The 20202-nt window shown below is 57.3% G+C and overlaps 1 protein-coding gene across 4 annotated transcripts in view; it reads left to right on the top strand.

The window, feature by feature from the left end:
- Positions 1-1238: 1238 nt before the first annotated feature.
- The window catches only part of GOLGA1 (golgin A1), a 31107-nt gene continuing 12143 nt past the window's right edge, over positions 1239-20202 (top strand). For 2 of the 4 annotated variants that reach the window (XM_044453199.1, XM_044453198.1), the window contains exons 1-14: positions 1239-1369; positions 4265-4555; positions 5657-5747; positions 6827-6901; positions 9293-9390; positions 10690-10722; positions 11530-11658; positions 11980-12149; positions 13392-13503; positions 15068-15163; positions 15843-15953; positions 17120-17215; positions 19103-19198; positions 19315-19410. In XM_044453199.1, coding sequence (XP_044309134.1) covers positions 4421-4555; positions 5657-5747; positions 6827-6901; positions 9293-9390; positions 10690-10722; positions 11530-11658; positions 11980-12149; positions 13392-13503; positions 15068-15163; positions 15843-15953; positions 17120-17215; positions 19103-19198; positions 19315-19410 — 1338 coding nt within the window. In that variant the 5' untranslated portion in view covers positions 1239-1369; positions 4265-4420. Of the gene's footprint in view, positions 1370-4264; positions 4556-5656; positions 5748-6826; positions 8389-9292; positions 9391-10689; positions 10723-11529; positions 11659-11979; positions 12150-13391; positions 13504-15067; positions 15164-15842; positions 15954-17119; positions 17216-19102; positions 19199-19314; positions 19411-20202 lie in introns of those variants that run through there. The other 2 variants (XM_044453200.1, XM_044453201.1) reach the window with 2 other exon arrangements.

The raw sequence follows: 20202 nt of genomic DNA, 5'->3' as shown, positions 1-20202 counted from the left end.
TGCTTTGTGCGCTGCGTGGGGGGGGGGAGACTGGCGCAATTGCGGGCACACTTGGGCAGGGAACACGGGTGCAAGCGCGGCCATCTCCCCCCCCTCTTCCCCAGCACAACCACAATCGCACCCGTGCAGGGAGGGTGGGCTCGCTCGCGATAGTCACCCGATGCAGAGTTCGCGACCTGCGGCAAAATTTTCATGAAATTTCTGTTCGCAACCTGATTTGGTCATGAACTGAGGTGTTGGTGAGCTGAGGTGCCGCTGTACTGAGTTTTCACCCTCCAGTTGGTGGCCTGCACCTTTTGTGCAGTTCGAGTTCATTCCAAAATGAAGATCCAGGGGCTTAGGAAATACAGGTTTAAAAACTGGCTCAGTCCTAGAGAAATTACCTTTCTTGATCCTGTCCATCTGAAACCACCTCCTTTTTATTTTTTTAAGCAGTGTGTGAAGGACTCCTAAGTTTACAAGTTCCATGCCCTGTAACTGAATCCTTGGCCTTTGTGCATTGGGAAGAACTGCACAAAAGCCAGAAAACACCCAGTGATCGGGGTGGGAGGGAAAAGGCTGTTGGGGCCACTGGGGAACCTCAGCAGGCCCAATTTGCACTCCACCTGCGCGGAGCTGGGACAATACATGCTCATTATAGAAACCAGGCAGCTCCTTCCGCAGTTGTGCCTGCCACGTGGTTCTGTTTCCAAACCCATCCGGTTGCTACAGGACGCCTGGGCTATTGAGCGGCATATAATTGAATTTAATAAAGTACTAGTAAAATCTTTTAACCACGGGGGCAGCTCCTCTGCAACTTGAAGTTAGGGGATGGCCGAGGAACTCGCCTGCAGCGTTGCTTATTCACAATCTCTTTTCTTTTTTTTTTTTACATTCACGTTGCGTCTCTTTTTAGCTTTTAATTTTTGTTAAGCGCCCAGCAAGCCTCGGGTATTGGGAGGCATAAAAATTAAATAAATACACTGCTTTCTTTTCTGCGAATGGACCCAGGCCAGCGAGGGCGGCGCTCGGCTTCTCCAGCATTCCGCCCACGGGCACCACCTCCACGGCCCCGCCCCTTTCCCTCCCACCCTCTCTTCAACCTCGCGAGCGGGTGGGGCTTGTGCTCTGGCCACGCCCCCTCGCTCCACCGCCCCCCCAGTTCGTCCCGCCCTCCCCTCCGCACATGCGCCTTCGCCTCTGCTGCCTCGTCACTTCCGCCAGCCGGTGAACGAGACGGCATTTCCGGGTCCGGCTTCGTCCCCCTCTCTGTCTTTCTCCTGCTCCTGTCAGGACCAGTTGAAGAGTTGAGTCGTTGCGGTTTATTCCTTTTCGTCTCTGCTCCTGCCCGAGAAGGGACGTTTCTTAAGTGGGTTTCAATGAAATTAATGTAAGACCCATTTTCCCCTTTAAAAAGAAATTGTCTTGAGGCGTAATAAGGGTGGGGGGCGAATTGTCTGCTTATTACGGTAACAAGGAGTTGTTAGGGTCGGAATCTGGACTCCGCAAGAGATTTCTTCTCAAAAGCTCATGGTTGCGGTGGGAGGTGTGATGGTAATCACGGTGACAGAGGCAGATAAGGGTGGAATAATTTCGGTATTAGGAAAGATATGGTACCGACGTTTACGAAGTAGTAGAGTAATTACGGTACCAGGGTTAGGTAGGTAGGTAAAGGAATTGCCGTTGCAGGGACTGATAAGGTGATTAATAATTACCGTCATAAGGACAGGTATGAGAAGAGAGTCAACGGGACTGAAGTGCAAGCGTAGTTGTAAGAAGCTTTGGATAGTATAGTAACTTTTCCCCTCTTAAGGTAAACTGGCTGGATTGCCCTTAAGGGACGGAGCTTCAGGCATGCGAGAGTTTGTTTTATGGATGCCCGAAGCTGACCCAAAGGTGTTGTGCTGCCTGCCCCAATGCCAGGTTGCCTGCTCATGGCTTAATTCCAAGGACTCGGGTCCCACTTTTCAGCCCTAGGCATTCCTGAACAGCTAATGACAACTTAACAGCAGTGAAGAAGCAACTGGAAAACTACTCCATGCAAGTATCAAACCATTTTTTAAAAAGCCGCCACCAAGTCATAGAGGCTTCCTTTTGTGATGGGAGGCACAAGGCCAATCTCCCTTGGGACAGCCTTCCACCGTCTCTCTGCTGCAGCTGCAAGGGGTTCTTTGCTCCCATGTTGCTTCCAAAGATGATTTTATTGGGTTAGATCCAGATTTGTACTGGATCAACTGTTAGGAGACCCTGCCAAATGCAGTGATGTGTGAGGGAAGGGGAACTAGTGGCCCTGGGCAAGCAGAGTCCTCCACTCATCAGAGGGAGATCATAGATTTAGCCTCATTCTGTGCATGTTATTTTAGAGGGAGGCACTTCTACAGACACTGTTTTCCCCAACTGTTCCAAGGTTCCAGTTGCTCCTGCCGGCACTTCTGAGTGGTGCCCAAAGTGGACCGGATGCCTTTACCACAATTTAAGATCAGCGGAGATGCCCCATGCATGCTCAGTCAACAGTTGAGCAGCAAAACTATCTCCAAGACATCTGACTAGTCTTCAGTGGTACACCTACATGCAGTGCATTATGATAATCAGTGTGAAACTCTTGAGGAAAATGCCATGATTCTGTTCAGGCGGGTTTGCAGCCTGAACACCTGCCACAGCCAGAAGAAAGTGTCTTGTGCTGCAGAAGTTGCTTGGGCCTCCAAAGCCCGGGCTGGATCTAGCCATGGCCCAAACCAACAAACCTGATCCTTTGGAGGGTTTGCAGCTCTATCCAGAGTTAGTCTTTTGAACTGGGTTCTAGGGAGCTCTGGAGGTTTCTCGTGAGGGTACCTGTGATTTGTCAATGAGAATTATTCAATAATGTCTGACAAGTTTCCTCTAAAACTTGGCTTGCTCAGCAGGATGTAGCAGTAGGAGGTGGTTGGTTGTCTTCTCAAAACCATGTGGTTTAAATAGTGTAGCTGTTAACCATGCCTGGCTCACATGTCTGGACTGTGCAGGAAATTTCAGCTACTGTTTGTTTATTGAACTGATTGATTTCACTGTAACTTTTTGTAGCTTGTGCTTTATCCTACCACACAATTATGATTGCTCTTCATCTGGGGTAGTTCATAAAGTAAATATTAAGAACCCCATGTGTTTGAAAGTGGAGGTTAAGGATGGCATATAAATGTTTAAATTAAATTAAAGACCAGAGCTGCAGTCACAAACTTTGTAAGGCTTCAGAGGATTCTCATAGCAGGTGTTGTGAGGTAAGATGAGTTAAGTACAGTGAGGGCTGTGGCTGCTGTCCCTGCTTTTGCAGTCGCACCGTTAGCTGATTTTGATGCAATCCTCTTTGAGGATCAAAGTGATGGTGTCTGGTGTCTAACAGCTACTGTACGGTTACCAAGGAAGCCAGTGAATAATTCATGGCAACTTGGAGTATTGGTGCTAGGTAAGGAGAAAGGCTGAGTCAGGAGAAGGCAGTCCTGTTTGCATTCTGTGAGCAGAGCCTCTCCCTCCAGTAGTTCATGCTGCAGCCGGGGATCTTCTTTGCTCTTGCACCCAATGCTGCCCCCACCCAGATAGCGTTGGGAGGGCCCCCTGTGGCTTTGTGCCTGCTTTGACGCCTGCAAGGGCAGGTGTGCTGGGAAAGCTGCAAGAGTCCCAGAGCCTCTGCAGATAAATGTCCTTCCTGCAAGGCTGGTTTGCACATAACAACTGTGGGCTGAACAGCTCAAAGTCATCCCCGGTTGCTCAGTAGTGCACAAACATCCTGCTCCTGACCTGCTTGCTGCATGTGCAACCCCAGAATTCTGGGTTGACGGGGTGGAGACAACCCAGTATTTTAACCTGTGTGTTTTAGGCTAAAACTCTGGGTTGTTTGTCCCTCAACAAATCAGTGTTTCAGATTCAGACAGACTCATTCCAGCACTGTCTCACCAATTTATGGGTTAATCAAACATGAACTGGCGATACACGTGAAACAGGGCAGTGAGTGAAAGTTAGTACATTGTTCTGTTTGTCCAGTTTGACTTGTATCATGTTACTGCTTAAATGTGAAAACGCATTCCTGACTGTGGGAAGAGCTTTCATAAAAAATTATCGCAGCAGAAACTTCCTTTCTTCTCTAAAATATTCCATCCAAAACACTGGGAGCTTTTGCCTGACCCTACTGAAAGGCACCGGCTTGGGGAAGCTGCTTCTGATTCTTGTGGCTGGGTTGATTTGTGCTCGTTAAGTGGTCTTTTCAGAGCCGTTCTTTACAGAGGCTTCTCCCTTTTTCCTTCTAATTTCCCAGCATCACTGGGCTATGAGCCCCTTGAGGGAAGCAAGAAGTTTGGATGGACAGTAAATTCAGTGCAGAGGCGGCTTTCCCCTTTCCGTTGCTCCGCACGTTGCCGTCGGGTTGGGGACCACCACCCCTTTGAGGGCCTGATTCTGGAGCTACAGGAAGATGTTTGCAAAACTGAAGAAGAAGATTGCTGAAGAGGCAGCTACTGCTCCGCGGCCGGGAGGGGTGAGCAGGATGCCCAGATCAGTCAGCAAGGAGTCTATCACATCGGTTGGAGCAGATTCAGGAGACGACTTTGTAAGTGGGCTCAGAAGTAGCTCTTCCAGAAGCTGTGCTGTGTTCATCCACTTTATTCCTCCATTGGAGAAGGCTCATGGAGTTAAAGGCAAATATGAATGCCTATTTCATGATTCCTGGTTTGCAATGCTCTTCCCAAAGTGAACATGCTCGGGTAAACTTCTTTTGTTCAAGGTTGAAGGTGGCCTCACTAAGAGGTGGAACCAGCCCCTGCTTGCCCTGCCAAGTTGACGTCCAAGTCGGACCGCATAATTGTGCCCACCAGCTGTCTTGTGGGGGACTTTCTACCACTGTTGCAGTCTTGCTCTCTCACCTGCATTCTGCAAAGGTGAATGCCCACCTGCAGTCCACCTCACATTGTCTGAGGTGATGTGCAGGTGGAACCCTTCCTGCTCATTCAACTGAGATGAGAGAGAAAGTGGGTCCGAAGCAACTGCAGCGCAGAGCTGAGCGCTTGTTGCCACACGGGAGCCCCGGCTGCCTGAGCTGCCAGAGCTGGCCGGCCCGGGCTCAGCCTCATCCCAGTGCCTTCCGGATGCCTTGCGCGGCGCTCCCGTCCGCCCGAGCCAGCGCAGGCGGCAGTTCACGGTGTTGCTCAAAACATCTCGCGCAGGGCTGCTTGGGCAGAGCTCTGTGTGGTCTCTGCTTTCCCCCTCTGGGAAATGGTTCCCATGGTGTGTTTTTTAGGTTAGAAAGTGGGCAACACACAGAGTGGCCGTGCTGGATGGGGCTGATGAGAATGGTTGTCCAACACATCTGGGGGGGGGGCACCTGGCTGGGGAAAGAAGTCCTTGAGGTTCTGCCCAGCTTAGTGCAAAGGGGCGGGGATACTTGGATGTTCTGAGACCACCACAGGGGGATTCACCATGACTACCCTCTGGGAGGTCCGATGCGCCCTCCCCCAGCTCTCTGGAATGTGTTTCTCGGCGCTGGGCCGGCCAGCGGGGAGGTGGGTCCTTTCATTTTCCAGAGCCTTCTCAAGGTGCGCAAATGGGGCAGGGCTACGTGGATTCTTTGTGCCTGAATGGCACGAGTGTGCGTGTGCTAGCCTCCCCGTGTTTCACGCTAAGTTTGCCCGTGTGTGTCTCTTCACCTGCCAAGCCCTCCGATGGAAGCAGCTCCAGAGAAGATCTCTCCTCCCAGCTCTTCCGCCGGAACGAACAAATCCGGAAGCTGGAGATCAAGCTGTCTGGTAGGTTTCCTGCTGCACGCCATGCTGGTTTCAGGGCAGAAGGACTCTCCCTCCTGGGTGTCATGTTGTGCAGGGACTGTGGCCATCTCTAACATGAAGCTCTAGTCTTCTGCCGCCACCCCACTCTGCCCGGAGCAAAACTTTCTGGTTTTCATGCCGCTACAGAAGTAAAATTGGGAGAGGAAGCATCCTCTTTTCTGCTCAGGTGGGTGTGTGCTTTGTTCAGTGATGCTCTGGACTCACAAGGACTCTATTAGCCCATCCAGCGTGCCTTACCTGGCCCTGCAAAATTGTGATTGGAGCAGCAAAAGTCAGGAAGACGCACCTCTAGCCTTTTGCAGTAGGTTGCGAGGCAGAGGAAATTTTGTACTATCCACTACCCACAAGGGGTGGGTAGCGTAAGAGAATCCAGAGCAGGAGATCAGATCCAGCCCTCCCAGATCCCAGCCCTCCCAGCAATGGCTGCACCCCTCTTCCCCAGCCACCACATTATTTGGTGGCTTCCTGGCTCCCGTGTTGTTTTCTTCCTGTTTTAAACTGCCTCTCCTGAGACCCTGTTACTAGCAGTGAGATTTTTTAGCTAGAACTGGCCAATGTTTTTTCCTGTTTTGACCCCTGCCTTTTTGCTGTTGGCCCCAGTAAGTGCTGGAAAGCAAAGCACCCCCTCAGGTGTCTCCAAAAAGGATTTCAGTTTTTGGATGGGAGCTTCTGTGGCCCAGTTCTATCGGTGTGTCCTGCAATGAGTGCAGCCCCAAAGTGGCCACCGGGGCTGTTCTGACAGGCTTTAAAGCGTGAAGGGCAAAACGGCCCTCGTGGACGCCCTTGCTGGACCTGTCCCTCCTGGCAAACTGGGAAGCTCTCCTCCTGCCTGCATCTTCAGTGCCCAGTAGCAGCATTTTGTTCTTCCCGGTGCCGAGGCGAGGCTGCCTTGCCTTGCCTCGCCTTCCTGGAATGGAATGATTTTCGGACAAAGAAGATCCTTGTCCTCCTCTGCTCACCATCCATTCTCCCCCCACCCTTCTGTTGCCGGTCCCCCTGCCTGCCTGTATCCGGTGCTGCTGCCACTGCTCTTCCCCAAGATTATGCTGAGCAGATCCGAAACCTACAGAAGGTGAAGGAGAAGCTTGAGAATGCTCTGGAGACACACCAGGACTGTATGTACCACTTGGAATCCTCAAGTCCATGGGCCTTCCTGGCAGCCCGCTGGGAAATCACGTGCGCAAATATGGGCGGGCAGAGGAAAATGCGCCACTTTTGCTTGGGGCCGGGCCAGGGCGTGGGTGTCCGGACCTCCCCCGGGGGCTTGCCCCGTTCCCCTCTGGGGCCCCTCGGGTTGGGCGTGGAGGAAGGCGCAGCAGCACTGAGTGGGCAGCGGCAGTGGGCCCAGGAGATGGAGGAGTTGTCTTCTGCCTGCCCCGTGAAGGCACGAGGGTGCATGCCCGCCTGTCAGCTTCCTTCTCGACCTCGGAGCTCTCACAGTTCCAGGGGCCTTGGCAGGCTGAGCCTCACCCTCCCACTGCCGCCTCAGGTGCCGTGGAGGCCTGTGGCCTTGGGCCGCAGGGTCTAGTTGGGGCGATGTCTTTTTAAAAGATGTGCTTTGCTCAGGGGGAAGAAGCGGGTTGCTCGTTTTGACTTCAGGAGTGAAAAATGTCAAATAGCAGCACTGTTTCTGCCTGATTTGTAACGAACAAAGGAACTGTTGTATGTTGGCTGGAGCCTAGTGCCAGACATGAGGGAGCTGGCACTGCGAAACCTTTATCTCCCCTCTCTCTGTTTTGTAGATAACTTTAAAGCAGCTCTTTCTCCCTTTCCCACAAGTGATTGACCAGACAAATGTAGATTCAAGACTCGTTCATTTGGACATTCTGGCTTCTGCATTCTGCTGTTCAGCTAAAAAGGCTTAAACCTGTCTCTGTGTTTGTTTTATTATTAAGCTTCTATATCTCACTAATAGTCCCATAGGATTCTCTAGGTAGTTTATAGTAACAATTTACAACAACGAAATAACAAAATTATAAGCATGATATACCGATAAAATGGCAACAATAAACAGCAGATAACATACCACAATATAACGATAAAACCACAATAAGCAACAATATGCAGTGATACACAGCTAAGTGTTAAGGCTTGATAGATTAAAACTAAATACTGCATAAAAATTAATTTCTCTAAAAGTTTGCACAGTAAAATCAATTACTACAGTGTTTGGAAAATAACACTGTCTTTGCCTGGTCCCAAAATATTGTCATGAAGGCGCCGGGCAAATTGCTCTTGGGAGGCTGTTCTGTCGGCGAGGAGGTCAGCCTTTTTAGAAGGGCCTCCGCGTGTGACCTTACGGGCCAGGTAGGTACACACGGGAGCAGGCAGTCCCCCAGGACCCCCGGTCCCAAGCTGTTCTTGGTTTTATATGTTAAGGCAAACCCCTCAGATTGGACCCAGAGCTCAACTGGTGACCCATGAAGATGGTGTAATACTGGAGTCACCTGGGTGCACGGTCCTGCTTCACCTGCCCTCACACCACCCCGTTCTGTACTGGCTGAAGTTTCCGGACCATCTTCAAGGGCAGCCCCATGTTAGAGATGTCCAGTTGAGAGGTTACCAGAACGTGGATGGCTGTGACTAGGCTCTACCTGTCCAGGTAGGGCTGAAGTTGGTAAATCAGCTGTAGCTGAGAGAAGGTGCTCCCGGCCACCGTGTCTACCTGAGACTTAAGTGGTGGTTTTGGGTCCAGGAGCATCCCCAGGGCATAGACCGTGTCCTTCACGGGGAGTGCAACCTTGCCCCCCAGGACAGGTGGCAGGCCCCCGTCTGGGCAGACGGACCGTTCACCAGCAGCACCTCCGTCTCACCTGGATCCAGCCTCAATTTACTGGCTCTCATCCGGTCCATTGTCCAGCTCAGGCAGATTCAGGACGGAAATGGCCTCTCCTGGGTTTGAAGCAAATCCAACGGAAAGCTGGGGGCCCTCAGCCCCCACCTCCCAAGGGCCTCTCCCCAGGGCTCCATGCAGATGTTGAACAGCAGGGGGCAGTGCAGAGCCCCGTGGAACCCCATGGCATGGCCACAGCAGGCACAACAGCCCCCAGCACCACCTCCTGGACATGGTGGGGCAGCTAGGGGTGGATCTGCCGCCACTCAGTGGCCCAGCGGAAGGCGCATCACCTGGGCACACGGATGCGACTCCTTCGCACAAATTGGAGTGCGGGACATGCTTGTAATGCGTTTATGTTATGCTGAACACACACACACACACACCTGCAAACACAATTTTTGGCTCTCTGGTTCTAAATGCGAGGCATATATTGCTCTGCTTCCTGGAAGCGGCTTCCCCAGTAAAACAATTAGGGAGATTGTAATTGTGGGTGGTGGTCCAGCCCCCTCTGCATCCTCCGCACGGGGCTTCCCAAGGTGCGGGGGCTGCTTCAGCTCACGCATACCAGACCAGCCAGACACGGGCGGCCTGACCGTGTCCGAGACCTCGGTGCAGGCCGAGTCCGTGGCACGTGGCACCCCAGCACAGCCTGTTCCATTGTCTTCCGCAGCCTTTGTGAAGAAGCTCCAGGAGCAGAATGAAGCCCGTCAGGCGAACACAGCCAAGATGGCGGAAGGCATGGCGCTGGCGCTGGAGAAGAAGGACCAGGTGGGCGCTCTGGGGGCACCTGCGGGGCTCGGAGGCGCCGTGGCAGGGTGTGGAAACGGCTTCCTGGGCAGCACCCCCCCCATGCTGCGTGGCCGCCCTGCCCTGGCAGGGCACTCCCTGGGCATGATGGAGCCTGGCGAGGCTGGACAAGGCTCTTGCTGTTCCAGGAGCAGTGGTGGCATTCGGAAATGCATCCGAACACAGCTGTCGGCGTGTCAGGACAAAATCGCCCTGCTCCCACTACTGCCCTTTATTTTCAGGACGGAAGCCAGGTGTGGCTCCCCAGGCTGGGAGACTCGGGCATCCCCCAGAAAGCCACAGCCCTTCTGCCCTCTGCAGTCTCCAGGCGAATGTGCTCTCCCAGCTGCGGTGCAGTGCCCTTCCCATTTCCCAAGGGAAGTGCCTCTCCCGAGGCTGTCACTGGCAGCGAGGGCTGCTGCGCTCCAGGGGGCCAGCCCTCTGACTTGGCCTCTGGCTGCCAGGGCCCGCCTACCGTGGAAATCCGGCCCACAGAGGCTTCTCCAAAGTGGACCCCAGCCCTGCGAGCAGGTGGCCCTTGTGCCAAAGCTGGCAGCTTGCAGCAGATGGGATGGCGAAGCATGTGGGGAGCCCACGGTGGGCTGGGTTGGGAGGGGAGTGTGACTTGCTGTGGACGATGGTCCTCAGCAGCGACGCTTCTCCTGCACCCAGACATGGAGGAGCAGCGGGGCGCAGGACATCTGCGGGGCTGTCCTCTCACACTGGCAGCCCTGCTCTGAGAAGCACTCCTGGCGCTGAGGAGGGGTTCTGTTTTTCCTGCGCATATTTATCCACGTATGCTGTTTTATCCCACTCCCAAATTCCAAGGCCTCGAGGAATATCTTGCATGCAGTCCACAAAAAGAAACATTCCCTGCCCCGTAGACTTTCCGTCTGAAAAGACCCGAGAAGGAAGCGAGTGGGGGCAGGAGGGGAGCAAGGAGGTGCCCCGCTGGCAGGATAGATGTTCTTCCATGGGGCCTAGCTTGTGTGGCTGCTGGCAGAGGGGTGCTGGCCCTGGGAAGGCAGCCAGCCTGCCTTCAGGAGCTGGATTGTCCTCGGCGCTGGTGCTCAGGCCCCCTCCGGGCACTTTCCTGGGGCAGCGCCTTCCCTCAGCCACCGGCCCTTTAAGGGGGTGCCTCTCTGTGATGCAACGACATTCTGCTCCAGAGTGGCCGGGGCCGGGGCCTGTGCCGCCATCGCCACCTTTCCTGTCGCCTCGGCTCCTTGCCCGCTCACCCCAGGTCCACCGATGCTGACCTGCCCCTTTCTTTTTTCCCAGGAATGGCGAGAGAAGCTGTCGCACGTTGAGAAGGCAAGCGTGGCTGAGCTGGGCCAGGGCGGGGGCCGGCGGGCATGGGCAGGGATGGGCGTGGGTGCTCTCTGTGCGGAGCCTGCGTTCTGGCCGTGCTGCAGACCCGGCCGGCGGACCTGTCCCACGTGCCCCGGGCACCCTCGCCGCTGCCCGCTAGGCTGGCCTTCCCCAGCAGGGTGCCTGGGCCCGGCTCCCATCCCCGCCACCACCGAGTCTTGCCCGACACCCGGGGGGTGCGTGTCTGGCTGAAGTGGTCTGAGAGCAGAAGCCCTGTGGGGCCTGGGTGGAGTGCTGGGAAGCTCCCTGGGGGCACGCTGCAGGCGGAGAGAGAATCCACCCATCCTCCCTCTCCCTCTCTCTGGGAGAGGCGTGCGTGGAGGGGCCTCCTTCCTGGGGCATGATGGCGGGGGGCAGTTGGCCCGTTGCCTTAGGCCCGCCTGGCACCCCACCCCAGTCCAGTGGGGTTCCCCGGGGGGGCGGCGTCCTGTTCCCCCCAGCCTCGCACCCTTTTCCCTCCCCCAATGAAAGGCCTCTCCGGAGGCCTCAGCGAGTGCCACTGAGTCATGCCGGCTGGGCTTTCGTGCGTGTGAGCCCGGCCCTTTTGCCTTGGAAGGTAGCCGAGAACGTGCCCTGGCCCTCAAGGGGCAAAGGTCCTGCCCCGTCTGGGGAGGCCCTTGCAGGACCGCCTGGAGAGTCCTTTGCGGGCAGGGGCTTCTGGTGTCTCCCCCCCCCCCCCCCCCCCCCCCCCCCCTCCCCCTCTAAGCGGGGGGCCCCCCCCCCCCCCCCCCCCCCGTGGTGTCTCAGCAGGAGAGGAAGCTCCTCTCGGTGCAGCTGCAGGAGATGCGGGAGAAGAGCCTGAGCCTCTTCCAGAAAAGGGACGAGAGGGACGAGCTGGAAGGCTTCCAGCAGCAGGAGCTGGCCAAGGTCAAGCACATGGTGAGGCTGCTCGAGGCGGGGCCGCTGGCCGGGCCCTTCCCGGGGCACGAGCGGGGCCACTGTGGCCCCCAAGCCCCCAGGCTGCCGCTCTCCCAAATCCGCCGCCCCCTCCCTTCCCTTTGATGTGCCGTTAGAGAGGGAGCATTTGGGGCTTTCCAGAGTGCCCCAGTGCAGAGAGCAGGGATGCTCTGCAACTCTTACCAGCCCTGGCCAGCGGAGCCCATGCTGCCGGGCGATGGGAGCTGTGGGCCAAAGCACCGGCGGCCCGCCCCTGTCCTATGCGCCTTCCAGTCTTAATTGTTGCTCCTTTGAAACCCTCAGCTCTTACAGAAGGAGGCGTCCCTGGCCCAGGTGGAGCAGGAACTGGGGTCTTCCACTCAGGAGCTGACACTTGCCCGGGAGGAGCTGCAGGCCTCGCGCACCCTGGCCATGCGCCTCACGGCGGAGCTTCAGGAGCTGCAGCGCCAGCACGCAGACTTGCAAGTGGAGAGGTCAGGGGAGGAGACCTGGGGCTCCCTCTGGGGCAGGCTCCGTGCGTGCTGGGGTCTGTGAGCGCGTGCAGAGCTCCCAGCGCGTGCTGGGTGTGCCCGGAAAACGGCCGCGGCACAGCCGGGTTTGCCGGTTCATGAGACGCTGGCCCAGTGGGGGTGGCCAGCTGTAAGGCACTCCTTTCCAGAAGGCAGGCACTGGGGAGGCGCAAAGAAACTACCCTTTGCTTTGCTGCGGGCAGGCCAGCCCCGCCCCCCCATTAAAAAGCAATGACCGTTTTCACAATCTTAAGAAGTAAGTTTAAAATGCAGAGGCCTGGGAGGTTTCTCAATGAGGCCGTAACGCTTGGGGGGGAGGGCAGCGGGCAGCAAGGAGTCGAGCGGAGGGGTCTTCCACCCTCAGCTGGGTGGGGTCTGTCCTCGCACAGGGAAGCTGCGGCTCTGGCACTGCCCATGGATGCAGCCTACCTCACAGGGTAGTTGTTATACGGATAAGATGCCGGGGAGGAAGAAGAGGAGATTGATTGATTGATTGCATTTATATACCACCCCGATGGCCCTCTGGGTGGTTTACAAACATTAAAACCCCACCAATCCTAAAATAAATAAATTGGCTGCACCACGACCGAGTATAAAATAACATGGTTAAAATGAATTAATTAAATAAATATACCATTAAAATGAATTAACTTTAAAATATTGGTTAAATCAAAAGGTCTTGACCGGGTGCCGAAAAGCATATAACGACGGCATACAAAGCCACTTTCTTTACAAAAAGAGTGATATAAATCGAATGAATAAACGAGCAACCCCGTGAGGCTGGGAGTCACGACTGGCCCAGGGCCACCCAGCGAGCTTTGTGGCTGAGGGGGGTTCATGGCCCCACACACCCAAGCCCTAGGCAGATGCTTGAACTTGTCCAGCATACTGGCTCGCAACTTGGGAAAGCTGCTGGGAACTGTAATCCAGCATCAGGTTGGAGTCAGCCGCGTCTGTCGCCACCAGCTTTTTCTGACCAGTGTCTCTCCGCCATCTGAACCCATCTCTCTCTCTGGGGTGAAGGATGAGGTCGTGGGGCCCTTTGATGTGAGAGTGCTTGGCGTGTGCTGCCCTGCCAGATCAGGAGGAGACCCGCAGACCGCGTGCTCTTCCCAAAGGGCTGCTAACAGGCAGCTGCCCGGCCTCCCAGTGGCTCTTCTCTGGCTTCCACATTTAACCGTAAACTTCTCCGGCTTTCCCTCGCAGGGATGAGCTCCTGGACACGGGGGAGAGTGCCAAAAGCAAGATCACCGCCCTGGAGCAGCGGGCCCACGAGCTGCAGGCATACATCCAGCAGCTGTCAGTGGATCTGCAGAACGTGAGCTGGGGAGCCAGGAGGGAGGCTGGGGCCGCTGTCATTGCCTCCATCTGAGCAGCCCGTGCGGTTCCCCACTGCTGCTGCGGCCCCACGCCTGATGCCAGGCTGGGTCTGCCAGTGCATTGGCACCCACATGGGCGTACGGCGCCGCCACACCCCTGCTTCGTCACCACAGGGAATGTGTGTGGCTGAAAATGTGCTTATTCTCCCCCACATTAAGTCATGCACTCTGCAACTCCCACTAGCCAGAGCCCTTTGGGCGGTTTGCAGAGCAAGCGAACAGAGAACGACACGCTAAAACACAATATGAAAACCTTAGATCTGACACAGAACAACACCAGAACAAAACCAAGGAGCAAAGTCAGCGTCAGTGCAAGGAATGGCCGTTCTTGAGCGGCCTGTTCCTGAGGAAGGCCCCTCCCCGGCTGTTCCTTGACTCGCCTCACTTGCAGGGCAGCTGGAGATGCTGCACCTTTGTTGCACAATTCCGATTAAGGCGGGCGACATGTGGCTCTGCAGGCGGGGGGACGCTGCATTTCTCACAGTCTGCTGCTGCTGGCTGGACTGCCTCGAGCGGGGGGGAGGGGGGAGCGCTGTCCAGCAGTCGCCAGAAAGCTTCTCCTCCCTGGTAGCTTCCCGCTGCCGAGCCTCGGAGCTGTGGGCAGGGAGCACCAAGAATTGGCCGCAGTCTCCACTTGAGTATTTATTTCATGATGAACCCGGCTCGCGTGTCCCAGCCTTTCAGCCAGCAGGGCCCTGATCTCGGTGTGTGGAGCTGGCCCTCCTGGAAGAGTTGGAGGGTTGTTAGCAGTCCGCAGCTGGGTGTGGCTGGAGGTCTAAGGTGCAGTCAGTCCAGTGCAAGGGTATACAAGGGAAACACTGGCAGCTCCCAGCATCCCCCCGCCTCCTGACATCGCCTTTTGTGTGTAGGACTTGGCCTTTAGCATCTTGTAGGCAAAGCCTCTCCTTCCCAGAGCATCACCTCTTTCGAAGGTGAAGAGGACTGGCTGGAGAAGCAAGCCTGGAAGTTAACTGGAGTACTGTGCTCAGTTTTGTCCCCTCATTACAGAAAGGATATAGCCAGGTTGGAGTCAGTGCAGCGTAGGGCCACAAGATTGGTGGCCGGTTTGCAGGGGATGCCGTATGAGGCGGGACTGGGGGAACTTGGTCTCTTCAGCCTGGAGAAGAGGAGACTCCGAGGGGAATCTGTTGGCGACATACAGGTGCACAAGGGGGTGTCACATGGAGGTGGCTAGAGACCTGTTCCCCAGTGGAGCCAAGCTCAGGGAACCAAGGTTCCATTTCGGTGCCAGGAAGCACTTCCTGACAGCTGGGACCCCAAGGGTGTGGAATGGGTTTCCACGGGAGGTTGGTGAGGCCCCACCGGTGAGGGTGTTCAAAGATAGGCTGGACATGCACATGGTGGGCATCTTGTGAGCAGAATCGGCTGGAGCCGGGGGTCAGACTAGATGACCCGGGAGGCCCCTTCTGACTCGCGCTGTTTCTTGAGCTGGGCACGGATCTCCAAAGGCCGGCTCAGCAGTCTTGTCCTCTGCTCCTCCAGGCACAGGTTGCCGCCTCCAGCTGTGAGAAGCAATTGGGACCTTTGCAGGCTGAACATGAGTCCCTGAAGCTGGAGTACGAAGGGCACAAGCAGAAGGTATTTCAGGGATGTTCCCCCAGCAGGCCTTAAAAATGCGAGAGGGACCGACGGCCTCTCAGGCAGGCGCTGCTGCAGAAAAGCAGGGTGTGGGCTCTGCCGGCGGAGAGGCCGCACCATGACTGCTCCAGCGGCTGACGAAGCCGGTGCGTGCGCATAGAGCAGAAGCATTTGCTGCGGTTTTGCAAGCTTGGCGCATATCCGGCTCCTCTCAAGGGGGGCCGTGGCTCCACAGAGACCCCTGCTTTGCCATTTGGGTCCCGCCTTCCATCCCTGGCTGGAAAGCCTCCGTCTTGGGGCGCTGGAGGGCCACGGCTGCCAGCCAGTGTTGACCATAGTGGGCTCGGTGGACCCAGGGCTGGACTGTGCCTGTGGCAGCCCCCCTCCGTCCCACTCAGTGAGCTGCTGGGGCAGCTCCCGGGTGAGCCCTGCCTTGCGTGCGGTGCCCCTGGCATCTCTCCAAGCGCCACAGTCCCCCAACCCGAGGCAGCCCTTGCCAGGCTTGGAGGCCGATCCGAGAGGAAGGGGAGGCTTTGGGGAAACTCTGCCTTTTGCTTTGCAAAGGGGAGAAGCGGCAGCTCTGCTCGAGTGCACGGGGGGGCAGGGCCTGACCTGCTCGCGGGGAACTGTCCCCCAAAGGGAGGGTGGGCCCCAGAGCAAGCCGCGTGTGTTCCCACAGATGCTTGCGGAAATGGAGGAGAAAGACCGGCTGGGGAAAGCGGCAGCCCTGGAGAAGCGCTTCGAAGGGAGCCTCTCCGGCGACGAGCACGTTCGGGAGCTGCTGAGGGAGGTAAATGTGGGGCGCTGGTGGAGACTGGGAGGAAGGGGAGAGGAGCGTGCCGGAGGGGCTTGGGCGTCCCCTCCCTGTCACCCCCAGGAGCTCAGAGCCAGAGCCGCTGCTTGCCTGGGGCCATCTCCCATTCACTCCCCGGCCTCTCCGAGGGGGAGCCGGCCGGAGCCCCCGGGAGCCTGAGCCACCGCTCTGCGTCCGCAGGGAGCTCGGAGCACGAGGACCATTCTGTCCTCGCCCGCTGCTGGGAGCAGCCCCACTACTGGGGCCGGGGCTCAGGGTTAGGGGTGCTTCCCACTGACACGGCGAGGCCCGCGGGGTGCTCGGGGGGTGGAAGGAATGAGCTGTGCAGAAACGTCTCCAGGATGTGGGTGTTTTGCAAGGCCCTGTTGCCGCTGGTGCATTTCAGCCCCTGTTAGGGCTCGGTCTGAGGCCCAGGCTGGGCAGAAGAACTACTTCTCTCATTAGTGTGGAGAGGCCTGCAAGGTGCCCAGGTGGGGCAGGTAGAATGAGCTGTGCAGGAAGTGGCCATTTTGGAAATCCCCGTGGCAGTGGATGGGGCGTGTGCCGGCCTCTCTGAGGCTCCGGCTTCCCTTTTCCGGTCACCGGCAGCTGGCTGAGGGGGAAGGGGGCCTTTTCCCTTGGAAAGGGACTTGGGCCGGGCCCCTTCCTGGCGCTGGGCGACTGCAGAGCAGCGTTCAGGCAGGCTGCGTTCCGACGGGCACCGGGTGCGCATTTGGCAGATGCCCGTCCCCACCCTTGTCTCGGCATTGCCAGGCCTCCTTTTCCGCTCGGCAGCAGGAGAGCGGGGGCCAGGTGCTGCCGGTGGCTGCCACGCACCCGCCTGCGCCCGAGCGCTCCTTGGGTGGGAGCAGCTGCAGCTCGGCAGGGGGGCCCGCCTGGCCTGCGGAAGGGGCCGGCTCCATCCCCAGCAGTCGTCTCGGAAGGGCCAGGGGAGCAGGCTGCCCGGCGCCCTGGGGAACTGTGGCTGCCAGCCCGCGTTGACTGCACTGGGCTGGTGCGCAGGCAGCGGGCGGCTTTTGGTCCTCCCATGTAGCTCCACTGCTGTTCTCCTGCGGGCGGCACATCCTGCGCCTGGGGGCTTGGTGCGGCTTCGAGTGCGGCGGGGCCGTGATGTGCCGGGTTTCCATTTCTGTTCCCTCCAGAAAAGTGCGCTGGAGCAGAGGCTGGAGGAGGGCAGGCAGCAGCTCTCGGGGGCGCAGGCGAGGCACGCGGAGAGTGTAGCCCTCCTGGAGGCGCAGGTATGCTGGGCGGAATTGCCCCCGGACGCTGTGGGAGGAAGCGGCCAGGGGTTCGGTCCGCGGCAGCGCTCGCCTCCCCTCCCTCAGCATAGTGGAGGCGGGAGCTTTGCTGGGAGGACGCGTCTCTCGGCCGCGAAAGGAGACGCTGCTGCCCGGGAAGGCGGTGGGCTCTCCCACTCTGGAGACGTGCACAAAGAGCTGGGCGGCCTTCTGGGTGGGGTGGCATGGGTTGGTGTCCCGCCACAGCAGGGGCCACCCGAGGGCCCTCTTGGCCCCTTCCAGCTCTGCTCTTCTGTGATTCTGTGACTGGGATGTGCAGCGTAGTTGTGGCATATTTCTGAGCATATGCAAAGTGCTTCTTCGTGATGCCCGTGCAACCACGGCCAGTGCGACATATTGCACTACATACGTACTGGTGCTTTCCTACATGCCCGCACGCCCCTTAAGATCGCCGGGGGAGGCCTTGCTCCGGGAACCCTTCCTGAAGGAAGTATGGAGGGTGCCAACCCGGAGGAGGGCCTTCTCTGTGGTGGCGCCCAGGCTGTGGAATGCGCTCCTCAGAGAGCTCCGCCTGGCACCGACTCTCTACTCTTTCCAGCGCCAGGTAGAGACCTTTTTATTTAACCATCATTTTAATAATCAAGGGCTTTAGATATTTTAACATTTTTTGCTCTTTTTGTTTCACAGTCACACTTTCTATTTTATTTTCCTTTTTTTAGTTTATATGTTCAATTTTAAATGTTCTAATAATTGTATTTTTAATATTGAGCCAGTGTGGTGTAGTGGTTAAGAGCGTGGGACTGGGACTCAGACAATCTGGGTTTGAGTCCCTGCTCGGCCATGGAGCCAGCTGGGCGACTTTGGGCCAGTCACAGACTCTCAGCCCAACCTACCTCACAGGGTTGTTGTTGTGGGGACAAGATGGAGGAGGAGATGTAAGCTGCCTCGAGCCCTTTGTAGGAAAAAGGCAGGCTATAAATCGAAAAATAAATATATAAATAAATATTGTATTTTAGAATTTTATATTATGTAAGCCATCCTGAGCTCTTCCATGGAAGAACAGGATATAAATGCTTGTAATAAATAAATAAATTTGCTGTTAGTTGGAGTGGACTTTTAATGTAGGGAGTATCCAGGACATCCCTATTCAGAAATATTAGCATGTAATATTAGATCAGAGTTTTTAATATGATGTGTTCTGACATTTAAAAACAAACTAGGCTTATTCAAAGAGCAAACTAAGGAGGTGGTTGAGGCCCCATCAGTGAGGGTGTTCAAGGATAGGCTGGACGTCCACATGGTGGGCATGTCGTTAGCGGGGCCGGCTGGAGCCGGGGGTCAGACTAGATGGCCCGGGAGGCCCCCTCTGACTCACTCTGTTAGTTTGTTCCTGTGTTGTATTTATGCAGGCCTTCCCGGTGTAGCTTAGCCTGTCCTCTACCTGATACGTTGATAAAATGCATTCTGCGCAGTGGCTCTTACGTTTTCATGATTTGCGTTGAAGTCCGCTGCTGCAGGCCATTTGTACATGCCTGCAAGTGCATACCTTCTTGGGCCTGGCTCTGAGTCGAGGGACGTGTCCAGGAGAGAGGCAGCGAAACGCCTCGCTTCTCCCACGCTCAGGGGCCGCTCTGGGATGGACTGCGTCCCAGTGTGGGAAGGTGCTCCACGTTCCTGTGCGCTGCGTCCGCCTGTTGCCCAGACAGCATTCGAGCTGCAGAGGGAAGAGCCTAGTTTGGACTGGGGGGGGGGGGCATGCCCAGAATACCCAGACAGGAGCCCCCCCACCTGCTTTTGGCAGCAGTCATGCTCGAAGGGGACGCAGCCGGCGGCACCGGCACCGGCCCGTCCTGGCCGTGCACTGCAGCTGGGCGTGTTGCCTTCCAGATCAACCAGCTGAGGAGCCAGCTGGCCGAGGGGCAGGCGCGCCTGAGTGAGGAGCAGGCGCTTGTGCAGGGCCTCCGGGAGAGCAGCGCGCGGCAGGTGAGTGCCAGCACGGGCCGGAGCCGCCTCCCGGTCCCGGATGGGGAGGCTGGGCGGGGGGCAGGGGTGTGCCTCCGGGTTCGGGAGCCAAGGAAGGGCATCTCCCCCTTTCCTAGCTGCAGGATCTCGAGCAGTCCCTCCAGCTCGCCCGCGAGGCTGCAGCAAAACAGGCAGAGGAGCTCGACGAGCGAGAACTGCGGATCCAAGAGCTGGTGAGTGAGCCCGGCCCTGTCGCTCGGCACCCGGCGTGAGAGGAAACCCTCCCTTGCCAGCCGTGCCTCTTTCTTGCACCGGCGCCCCGCCTGTCCCCGCCTCTGCTTTAGCCTTGTAACCGTGCCGCAAAGCACGGTGCACCAAGGCTGAGCAGCCGGCCGCAGGCCTCCCGGGAGCTCCGTGGCCGAGCCGCGGCTTGAGCCCCTCTGCCTGACTCCCGGTTCAGCACTCACAATGGTTGCACCCCGCTGGCTGCCCCATGGCGCCGGGCTGGAGGGCGCCAGGCTGCATCCGGGGCTGCTGCTTGGTGGGTGGAGGCATTTCCATCAGCGGAACCGGAGTGGTGGGGGCATTCCCCCACCCGTCCTCAGCGTTTGGGAGGAGAAGCCCTGCAGGGCGTGCCTGAGGGTGGCCCGGAGTGCCGGGGACGGGAGGGGAGCAAGCACCTGTGCCTATCTCTGCTCGGGTGGCCTTAGGCTTGACTCGCTCTTCAGACCCCCGGGGACCTTTCCCTGCACACCCGGCTGTGCTTCCACATCCGCGCCTGGGCCCCAGGAGGCTGAGGGAGAGGGACTGGGCTCCGTTCAGGAACGCTGCTCAGCAGTGACCGGGCACGGCCTCCCTGCCACGTGGAAACTAACCGGCAGTTCTGGCCTTCCCGTGCGCTCACGCTGGGGTGTCAGGTGGTCAAGGGCAGAGAGCTGCAGGGTTGCGCTGACCCTGCCCGCCTTTTCTCAAGGAGTGTGGAACCCAGTGGGGCACGGGTCACACCAGGGGTGCTGGCTCTTGCC

The sequence above is a fragment of the Varanus komodoensis genome, unplaced genomic scaffold (assembly GCF_004798865.1).
Source record: "Varanus komodoensis strain SLA01 unplaced genomic scaffold, ASM479886v1 scaffold77, whole genome shotgun sequence".
Taxonomy (NCBI): Eukaryota; Metazoa; Chordata; class Lepidosauria; order Squamata; family Varanidae; genus Varanus; species Varanus komodoensis.
Note: the sequence above shows the minus strand (reverse complement) of the source record. Positions and strands in the feature narration are given on the sequence as shown.